Source organism: Leptopilina heterotoma, unplaced genomic scaffold (genome assembly GCF_015476425.1).
Source record: "Leptopilina heterotoma isolate Lh14 unplaced genomic scaffold, ASM1547642v1 Lhet_167, whole genome shotgun sequence".
NCBI lineage: Eukaryota > Metazoa > Arthropoda > Insecta > Hymenoptera > Figitidae > Leptopilina > Leptopilina heterotoma.
The window spans coordinates 57,049-68,466 of record NW_025110883.1 but is presented as its reverse complement, the minus strand read 5'-3'; the positions used below and the strand labels follow the sequence as shown (position 1 = coordinate 68,466).

At 25.8% G+C, this 11,418-nt stretch overlaps 1 protein-coding gene across 4 annotated transcripts; it reads right to left on the bottom strand.

The window, feature by feature from the left end:
- Positions 1 to 43: 43 nt before the first annotated feature.
- LOC122499423 (carbonic anhydrase 13) lies at positions 44 to 10,905 on the bottom strand. Of its 4 annotated transcripts, none has more exons than XM_043607774.1 (8): positions 10,277 to 10,905; positions 4,797 to 4,997; positions 2,640 to 2,761; positions 2,473 to 2,568; positions 1,889 to 2,003; positions 1,526 to 1,624; positions 731 to 909; positions 44 to 656 (listed from the first exon to the last, which is right to left on the bottom strand). In XM_043607774.1, exons 1-8 carry the CDS (start codon positions 10,311 to 10,313, stop codon positions 588 to 590), a joined length of 918 nt encoding a protein of 305 aa, XP_043463709.1. In that variant the 5' UTR covers positions 10,314 to 10,905; the 3' UTR covers positions 44 to 587. The 4 variants fall into 4 exon arrangements, with proteins under 4 accessions (XP_043463709.1, XP_043463708.1, XP_043463711.1 ...); XM_043607773.1 differs by lacking the exon at positions 10,277 to 10,905 and adding an exon at positions 5,165 to 5,183; XM_043607776.1 differs by lacking the exon at positions 1,526 to 1,624 and having other exon boundaries at positions 10,277 to 10,899.
- Between the last annotated feature and the right edge of the window lie 513 nt (positions 10,906 to 11,418).

The window sequence follows — 11,418 nt, the reverse complement described above, 5'->3', positions numbered from 1 at the left end:
CTTTATAAATTTTTATATTAATAATAATAATTCACAACACTTATATTTTCACAATGTCCCTTTATAAAGTAAACAAGGATTATTTAATTGAAATCGATACAGTTGAACTGAATTTTTAGTTTGCCGCATTCTGCACTAAAGAATTTCGATTAATAGATATTCTATGTTACTTGATTTTCCTGCTAACAATAAACAACGCGCGGGTTCCTCTTGGAAAAAATATTATAATATTTAAAAAGATGTTTATTTGATATGCCCATCAGAGAACAAACAAGTATTAAAAAATTAAAGAAACATTTCTCGATATTCTTGGTCTAAATATATGTATATATAAATAATATAATTAGCTTACAAAATTACAATTCAATTAAACAAGAAATAAAATCTTTAAGAAAAACTTGAAATTTTTGTTGTAAAGAAACTAAACAATTATTTTAATCAATAATTCTTATGAAGTCGAGAAATTTTTAATTAGTGTGTGACAATGCATATCATGTTCTACCATGTTTTGTCTATTCCTCCACCGCGATGATTCCTCTTTCGCTAATATTAGAAAAAAAATTGTTTTCATTCAACTCAGACAAGTTTTAAAAGCTGCCACAATCACGTAAAATACGCCCTGAAACTGGTTGAGGTGGTCGAAAATTATTAACTACCTGAAATAAATAATGAAAATTTTAAACTTTTACAAATATTCAAATGATTAATAAATATGGTAGAAATGTATTACCACTCCATGATTATCATGACAAGGACATTCTGCACCTCGTGGAAAATTTCTTAAACTACGGAAGATAACCAATTGTTCGTGAGAAACTTGTATGTATTTCTTGAAAAGAATCCATGTTACACTTTCGCTGCATGGTGGTGTTGTTAATGATCCCAAATATGTCCAGTATCCATTGTTATCTAAAAAATAGTACTTTTTAAAATTATTTATATACATGATTTTCAAATTTCAATTTAATACTTAAATTGCCTTATTTAACTCTGTAAATGTTTAGAGAAAATTATTTAAAAACCCTTCGGCTTCTTGGCAGATGTAATTATTTCGTGTATAATTAAATTAAAGATGCTTAGAAAGAGTGATTTCCTTTAATTGAACTTTTAAAGGGCTTATTAAAAAAAATAGTCCCTTTTTTTTTCTTAAACGATGTGTGTTAACGGAAAATTGTCACTGGCTTTTTATAATTGTGATTTTTTACCATTATGACATATGTGCAATCTTTTTTTAATAATAAAAAATTGTTTCAAACGCAGTTCACTCTTGTTAACGAAACGATTCTAAATAATTATATTAACTACAATACTTGTGTCCTTATAATAGGTACTCTGGTGCTATTTTTGTGCGTAAAAATTTTTAAAACAATTGGTGAAAAGGAATTATTCCTTTTTAATTCATAATATTGAATATAAATGCAGTTATTTTTTCATTTTTTTCAATAAATAAATAAAACTTGATTATTTTAAATTGAAAAAAAGTGCAGTATCGTGTGCCACCTATTCTTCAGAAATTTCTACAAACCTTTATAATCCAATTTGTTATTATCAAGACGAATAATTCGGTCAGCCCAACGCATACACGGATTAATGCATCTTTGTATACCGGCACGTCCACCCCGAACTAATTGTTAAAGAAAATTTTAATGTATCTATACATGTAGATACGACAATTTTTTAAATTAACGTTTCACTAATTTTTACAATTTAAAAATCGTTTCAGAAAACTCTTAAAAATATGTACTTTTTATTTATTATTATTAATAAATAATCTCCTACACGCAAATTATGCACATTATGCGTATAGTACATAGATTGATAAATCATTAATTTATTCTCCATTATGAGAGATTTCAGTTAAATCAATTAAAATGTACCTACAACTTACCGGGAAGAAGCTTATTAGGATCGATGGGATCAATGATTTCTACACTTTCATCTTTATGAATGACATTCGAAAGTAGTCGCACTATTTTATTCATTTCCTCGTGCTCTTCTCCAACCTTAAGTAAACAACAAACACATGTTATAAATAATTAATAATATAATTGATTAGTCAGTTTAATTTTTTAATGTTGTGTAGCATTCTTCCTCAAGATATGTGATGATATATGTCTGATGTGTATGATATGTGTATATGTGTAAGATGTATGGGTTACTTATCTTGGCAAGTCTTTTAAAATGCACACCTTTGAAAGGAAGGTCATATGTAATATTCATACATTTAGACAATAGTATTAACGCGCAATATCCATCACATTACGATTGGTAAGATAACTGTTTAGGATTCAAGCTCGGAGATTATATAAGTTTGGTATGTAACGACAAATGTGCATCCATACAAAAATAAGCTGAGCGCAGCATTTCGTAAATAAGCTTTACGTAGCTTTCAAAACATTTTTATTAGACTCTCTTAAAGAGAATAAATACTTCCGGGGCAAAATAGAAATAAGACACCAAATAATATGTTACCTTGAGAAATACTCCTAAAACAGCAAGACCGTCAGCTGCATGTGCAGCTTCTTCAAAACTACTATATTTGCTAGCATTCCAGTGTACCAAGTGGAGCTGGAAAATACATTTTAATTTCAAACAAACGCTGTAAAATTAAAATATAATTCAACAATAATTATAAATACTTCGCCAGCAAAAGCTTGTCCATCGACAGTGTGTTCAGATCCCTTTGAATCGCTACAACCCCAATGACAATGATACTGTTCAAGTTTATATACATCATCCTTTAATGGACCACCGGTGAGGGCTAAAAACATTCATTCAATTATTTGCAATTTATTTCCCATTTCCATTTCCATTTTAATACGATGGAATAACAGCGGCTAAAAAAATGCGAAAAAATGCTTGGAAAAACCGATTAATGGTATTTAAAATATTTGGAGATATTGTACCCACAAAAAAATATTTTCAAAACAAATTATAACACAATAATAATATTTGTTTGCTCTACAAAGTGAAATAAAATAAATAAGTATAGCGTAATGGTGAGCCGGATACACTTGATTAAACGTTATAAGGACATGTGATATACGCTATTACGTCATCGCATAAGAAATTTTTAGTAATTAAATTTAAAAATGCAAAAAGTTGTTTCAATAAATTAATTGAAAACTCTCCAAAATTAGGATTTATTATTATTATTATTATTATTATTATTATTATTTGCAGTTCTAACGAGGATATTTCATGTGTCAGAGTACTTATAACCAAACTACATGTATATTTTGACAAATTAATGATAAAAGCAACATTCTATAGGTATATCCAGGTAAAAATCAATTTATCTCAAAGAACTATCACCTTATTTTTTATAGTAAATCAATAAATATCCTATTATTTAATAATTCAATAAATAATATTTAATATTTAATGTCTCGTCTTTTATTTATTCTTTTAATGACAGTCATAATATATATATATATATCACATGCTTTTAATATCCTATAGGGGTCCCACGTGAATTGACATCCCATTAAATAGCTAAAGCAATTTTACTTATTACGTACCACTATTTTAAATTTAATAATAAAGTAGTGTAGTTATCAAACACAAATAGCACTAAAATAAATATAAATGTATTTCTCGCGAATAATAATTTTTGTTTAAAAAGAAAATTTTTATTTCTTTAAGAAAATATAGAATTATTTCTTTTTAAATATATCAATTTGAACTTTTTGATCTTATTATTTAGTGCAATGAGAAAAAAATAAAATAAAGAACATACACTTGCTGCCATCACGTGCTTTCTATGACGTATTATGTCACGAGATGTTTTATGTACACATATATTCTCACCAACATTTTGTTAAACTTGAGCAAATACATTAAAAATTATTTTTTAATTCATAGAATTATGATTATTATTCAAAAAAGATTGTCCAATTTTGTATTTTGTATGTATATTTAATTATACATATCCTATACATAATGGAATTACAATTGACGAAAGAATATATAGTATATTGTGCATGGTACATTTCTCCTTTGAAAACTTAAAATTTATTTCTCATAATTTTCCAAGTACCTCAAGTATAGATAACTATTTTTTTAAAAGAAACATGTACTTTATACTTATATACTAATAACATTATAAAAACTTTATCTTTGAAATAATCAATAATACAGAGTTTTGATTGACAGATAAACACTTATCAAAAAGTCAACAAACCTATTTTAACTCGTAAATATAGACATATGTATATATACTGAATGAAGATATGCCGTTAGTAAAAGATTACTCAATTTTTGCAAAAAAATTTTCTCATAGTGTGCTGATATTCCCTCAACCTTTTTTATACGTGGAATAAGTTGATGAAATTTTCAAATCGAGTTAAAACAAAAGCATATATTATTGTTTTTTTTTTTTTTGGTAAATAGGTACCTACAGGCTGCGTCTATACAATAGAAAAAAATAATGTGTAATTTGTAGTGTAATGTGTATTGTTTTTGGCATTGACAACTGTCAGGGGCAATTACACTATATATTACACAATTTTCTACACATTACTTTTTCTGTTGTAGACGCAGCCACAAGATTTTAACTCGAAATTTTTTGGTATAATGTATGTGTAAACAAAATAATTATTACAATTTAATTTTTCGAGCTCATTTGACCGCGGGAAAGAATAAATTATTACCGTGAAGTGAATAGTAATGTACATCCGCATTTCTCAAATAAATACGCATACAAAGTACAAATTGATCTCTCATCAATTTGTACTTTGTATTAAATTATATGAAAATTTGCAATATTGAAAAGTATTTGATAAATATTGTCTTACAAGAGCCTTCGCCATCACAGTCGATTTTCCAACAATATCCTGGATTGGCTAATACCTTTGAAGATGTAGGTTCATATTTCCACGTTAATGGTTTGTTAATAAGAGCTTCATGATCACATGCAACAAGGTTAGTTACAATGTTTACAGGACTCTGTCTTGATCCTGCTGCCATAGGGAATTTCTCACCCCAAGTACTAGGTCCTGAAATGTAAAACAAAAGTTTAATAATTGTCATATCAAAAATTAAAAAGTTTCATGTCGAATATAAAAGTAATATATATATATAGTATAAATTGTGCAAAGAGTATAGTGGATGGGAGACGATTCCTATAAAATGATCTAGTCCGATAATTTATTATGTTTCTTACCCATTTCATAGATGTATATTTTCCAGCACATGTACAAGAAATGAGACATATTATTGCTAATGATTTGATATATTTGTAAATAATAATAATTAAAAACAAAACCTTCAATTTTTTCCAGTTCTGACAATAATTTCTTTTTAAATAACTTAATTATTTAATTATTTAATTTTCCTAAATTCAATTATATTCAATATTTACTTTCTTAATAACATTTTCCAAATGAATTCAATTATTTAAACAAAAATTTATTAAAATATTCTACCGAAACGTTTAATTAGTATTTTCATAAATAATATTCTTTAGAGAAAAAGTGAAAATTTTGTCTGGAAATCAGGGAAAAGTCAGGAAAAAACAAAATTAAATTTTTGTGGTAACTCTGATTAAAATCGAATCAATTTTAAAAAATTTTATAGAAGCTGTATAATAAAAAATTTGAATTATATACATATATGCAAGTTGTATAAAGAAATAAATTTTTTGTCCCTTTTTTATCCCCTTTTTGAGAAAAAAAGGTTCTGTGGTGCCTGTTATTCTTTAAAATCCTTTGAAACATGAGTTATGAAGTATATATGAATACTTTCAAGTATATATGAATAAATAAAGAAAATACATTGATTGATATAATTTGCAGTAAAGGTATTCGACCTCTACAAAAGAAATCGAATAACCAAATTGTTTCAACTATTAGTTTAAATTATTTAAAGTAACAAGGTTTTATTGTTTTCTATTATTAATACAATAAAAAAAAACAATGTGCTTGCGTCATAATTTGACTTAATTGGACAAATAAAAAAATAGTAACTAGAGTATTTGACAACATTATTTCAAATTGTTTAATGACAAATAACTTGCACCTATTTCCTTTCAACCGCGCGCATATGTATAATAATTTGCTTTTTTGTCAATGTGTTTTGAGCCTTTGTTCTTCAATAAGGTTTTATGTATTGCATTGTATATAGAATAAAATAATCTATACACTAGTGTGTACAGAACAGACAAGAAAAATACAGTCTTTACTTTGCAGTACAATTATATTATTTTCATCGATTACTTGCGGTCGATGATTCTGTCTAGAATATTCCTTGGTCAATTTTTGTTTCTCAATTAATTTACGATATACAGTAAAACAATTAAACAAGTTTACAGAAAATTATATATGATAAAAATGTCAGAAACTAATTATGTAAATCTCAAAATAAGTTTTATACATAATGGACTCAAAACCGCGATATGTATATGTCCAAGATATATTTGAAAATTTACTCTCTATAAATAAGTGAAATTTTAATAGATTGCAAAGTTTTACAATTATACATATTTTTTATATTATATATACGCAAAACTCTACCATATATAAATAGATATAGATATAAAATTAGCCTTTCGATGATGGGCCTTAAATGAAAACTATATATCCTTATTAATAAAATCAGATGTCTGTCTGTACATTGCTTAAAACTTCAAAATGTTAACATGATTAGTTATTATGGACATCAGAGATTCCAAAAATGTTCTTAAAAAATTTAATGTATGTATGTATGTATGTATGTATGTATGTTTGTCTGTCACAAAAACTTTGTACCCCAATCACACAAAAACATGTGAATCGATTTAAGTCCAACTTGGTAGGTTATTAGGTATTGACCCAAGGAAGGTTTATAAATTTACAGATTTAAAAAATATTAATTAGAACGGGAGATATTCAATTTTTTCAAAAAATTCAAAAAATCGAAAATTTCAAAATTTTTTATTTTTCATGGATTGCTTTTGAAGTTTATATACTTGAGTATTATATGTTATTTAGTCACATTATAGCATAACTTTGCAAAAAATAAAGTCCTATAACTAATATGTAAGTATAAAAATGTTTTCAAAAAATCGAAAATTTCAAAATTTTACATTTTTTTATGGATTGCTTTTAAACTTTCTATATTTGAGTATTACATGTTATTTGGTCACATTTTAGCATAATTTTTCAAAAAATACTATTCTACAACTAAGATGTAAATATAAAAATATTTTCAAAAACTTGAAAAATGGAAAATTTCCAAATTTCACAATTTTTAATGGATAGCTTTTAAACTTTCTAAAAATGAATATTATATGTTATTTAGTCAGATTTTATCATAATTTTGCAAAAAATACTATCCTACAAGAAATATAAAAAAATTTTCAATATATCAAAAAATCGATACTAATTACTATATGAAGTATAATTCAGTAGTATTTTTGGAGTCTCTGATTAATATTTTGATGTCAAAATAGTGCAATTCAAAATTATTTATCAAATCAATCTAATATTTTCAAGAAGTTCAGAAATATTGAAAATGGAAATTTTTTATGATTAAAATGATTTCGCAGGATGTCAAGAATTGTAAGTCACCTGTGATACAATACAAGCATATTATGCCACTAGGCAAAAACTTACATGTTAAAACGTTTTTTCATTTTAACTCTAGATTTAACTTTAAGAGATGTTTTGAGCAATGTAAAGACAAAAGTTAACACGGTGTCTATTTTTGTTTAACAAAATTCCCTGCTTTGTCCAAACTTTTCACGGTTTATCTCTTTTTTGTCAAATTTAAATTTACTTGATTTTATCCATAAATAAATCTACAAATGGCTATAAAAGTTTACTTATTTTATGAAAATACTGTTTCTTAAGTTCATATAAATATAGATTGTATTACTTGCTGTCGTACAGTTTTCTGTTTATACTAATACATTTAACTGGGTATCTACCAAACGGGAAAAAGTGTAAAAAGCTGGGAATATGCCGAACCGGGAATTTTCCTATCAAATTAAGAAAAAGTTTCATTATATTAATTCGCTTTTAAAAAATTGCTTTTTACTTCAATTTTTATTGATGTATAATATTTATGAAAACAGACCCGAGTCAAAATTTAAGCCCTACTTTCAGCCTAAAATTTAGGTCTTATGTTAGGTTTTAGCAGTCGTAACGTAGGGTCTACTTGCGATACAATTAGTTCCAATTAGACTCTACTATAACTCCAAAAACTGTATGGAAAATTTAATTTTTTTAATACATTAATTAAAGTACTACAAATTGATAAATATTGTTCTCTGCATTTGAATTGGTTAAAATAACTAATTTGATAACAAAAAGTCAATCACTGATTCAAATAGTAATATTTTCCTACTAAAATAGCTATAATGGTAACTAATTATTATTTTTTTCCGGTCAAATTAAATTCCCTAGCTATTTCCTGATTTTCCAGATTGGTAGAAACTTAAATGTATTGGTAGAAACTAAAACCCGTCGAAGACGGGTACGACAGCTAGTATATATATATATATATATATATTGAAAACAAATATAGAGAACGTGTGACTCAAAGTACCTATACCTATATGTATACTCGTAATATTATAAAATGATAGTTTTGGCTATATTTTAATTAAAAATAAATCAAATTTATATTATTAAAATAGGTACTTTTGACTTTACACCTATAATATATGAGCGTCAAAAATTAAGAAAATTAATAATCATTTTTAAACTATTCCCTCTTAAGCAAATTTTAAATATATCCTACTAATTAAATCGAAAACTTTCACCAATACAATAATACTATTTCTTAATGAGGAAGAAAAATGATAATACTTTTGTAAAAAATTTCATTCTTTTAGATACATACTTAATAGGAGACCAGAAATTATACTTGACCATGTCTCGAAATTTGAATAAGTGAAATTTTCCCTGATTTACAGTGTTAATAAATAAATTTTTCACTTAACATTTTCGGTGAAATTTCATATATTATATAGGTATTGAATATTAGAAAGTAAGCGCATATGGGTATAAATTATAAAGGTGATATGAATTACATGTTGTATATAATTAAGCTTGCAAAATATGTTTATGTTATACATATATTTAAAAACAGATTTATATAAATCCAAAATGAAATATAAAATTGCTTTTCTCAAATAACTGATATATGTATATCCCTGAAAAAGAACCCTGACACAGTTTTTACATGCGCAAACAGAAGAGTCCCCAAAGCAGGAAACAAATTTTTAAAACGTATTATACCTGTTCTTGAAAAACTACGTCCAAATAAAAGGATAAAAAGCAGTAATAATGATAACAATACCAACTATTGCAACAACAATTTTCAGTAACGTTACTTCAAGGAAAAGAAAAAAAGAAAGAATTTTACATAGAAATATGTATTAAATAAAAAGAATTAAACACAAAAAATGTACGTGTATGAGACAGAAAGATCTCATCCTTGAGTTTTCGTTGCGATTCATTCAAATTGCGTTTTTACTGCATGGTTACGATTTATATAAGTTACATTTTTTGCCTTTTTAATCTCATGACTTTTAAAAATAAGTTCTTATATTACAATTGTGATTATTATCTACTCCTACTGCATATTCTCTGTCATAATAATAGTGATAAGATTTAAAAATGCGCGCACTGTTTGACAGAAAACTTGACGTAAACTTTTATTTTATTGTTTGTTAATATTTAATATAATAAATAATAAAACAATACATATTATTTATGTTTTATTTTATTATCTCAAGCTTGTAAATGTAATGTTAATGTACTATACATAAAAAAGATTTGAATTTAAAAGTCAAAGTCTCTATATGTATATATATATATATTATATTAACGTTCTTCCTGATCTGTATATGATGGTACTTAATAAATTAAATAATACCTATATATCTGTAATTAGCCAACTGTTTATTATTAAATAATAAAAAAGTACATACAATATTATATCAACAGACCATGATATACTGAAAAAATATTGCCGTGTAAGCTTGTGGCTACCAAAATCTACACAAATTTTGCGTAATATTCGACATGCCATTCGAAATATAATAATTGCAGTAATAGACTTGCAGAAACCGCGCTAATATAAATTTTATTAAAATTGACACTAAATAACTTGATAATTTCTTTACATTATTATCTATGTGCCAATAGGTAGATATAATAAATGTCAAATTTTTAATATAAAAAATCATTTTTATATTTCAACTTTAATATTAAAGATTTTTAAATCACATTTTTTTCCAATAGAAATAGAGTAAATAGAATATTAAGAATAATAAAAAATAAATAAATACCATTATGGATGGAGTAGTCCCACTCTGAGTTAGACATAATGCCAAATGATATTGTTAAGAAAGAGGTGTGGGTCGGTTTTAATTTAAAAATTAAGGTCCGAAAAGTTCAAATCCGAGTAAATATTTCCAATCGTTTTGCTGATTACTTTCTTCAACTTTCTATTGAAGGTATACACTTTGCACGGCACAAATTTCAGGTATTATTATTTAGTAGTTTTTCAAGTGTTTAGTTGCCTAAAGAATATTGTTTGCAATTTTTAATATATGTTGGAAAATTTCCACTCTTAAAGAAAATTATTTATATGAATAATATTCAAGAGTAACAGTATTTTCGTTTATCAATAAAAATACTTGAAAATTTTATATATTGCTAAACTGCTATATTTGCGTGTATATTGATATAAAATGATGTACAAGTAAAAACAAATTTCATTTATTGCACGCACAGATTTTTTTTCTATGTATATATAAATATAAAATGTGTAGAATTTTAAAAATAGGAGTTATATTGTTTTGTGTATACGAGCAACTACAACACTGTAAAGTGTATGTGGTGGCGGACTGGCGACTGGCCTCAACTGGAACTGGATAAAACTTTGTAACCGGCTTGAACGCGTGCGCGGTACTACACATACTATAAAATATGATAAGCAGTGCACCCAGGAATAGAATTTTTCCTTGTTCAAATAATTTTCTATAGTATATAAAGACAGAGGAAAAGATTATAATTATAATATAGCTTGCGGTACACGCTCTACAAATTTTTTTAAATCTCGAAAGTTTCTTGATTTTTTCATTTTTAAAATTGCAAAAACTTTTATGCCAAAAAATAACATAATTAGGACATCATTTACAATTTTATCATGTTTTTCACTATTTGAATTTAAATATTGCTATGGAAAAAACAGCGCAACTATAAATATGCGCAGAGTAGTTTTATATTCATTATGCATCATCTAGAACTGCGCAGTAGATCTTGCAATGATATTCCTTTGGCTATTAATTTATTTTTAATATTTTAATTAATTTACATTCATTTCGCTTCGTTATTATTAATATTCATTAATTAATTAATCAATATAATATGATAAACTTGTTTTCATCATCTTTTCAAATTGCGTCTGCAAGCGCAGGGTTAAAAT

Excerpts from the sequence above, each read along its gene's own strand:
- LOC122499423 (XM_043607774.1), bottom strand. The coding sequence starts at position 10,313 with ATGTCTAACTCAGAGTGGGACTACTCCATCCATAATG. Across the intron at positions 2,569-2,639 it reads GACAAGCTTTTGCTGGCGAA|CTCCACTTGGTACACTGGAA; the intron begins GTATTTATAATT and ends TGTATTTTCCAG. Across the intron at positions 2,004-2,472 it reads TTTTAGGAGTATTTCTCAAG|GTTGGAGAAGAGCACGAGGA; the intron begins GTAACATATTAT and ends TGTTTACTTAAG.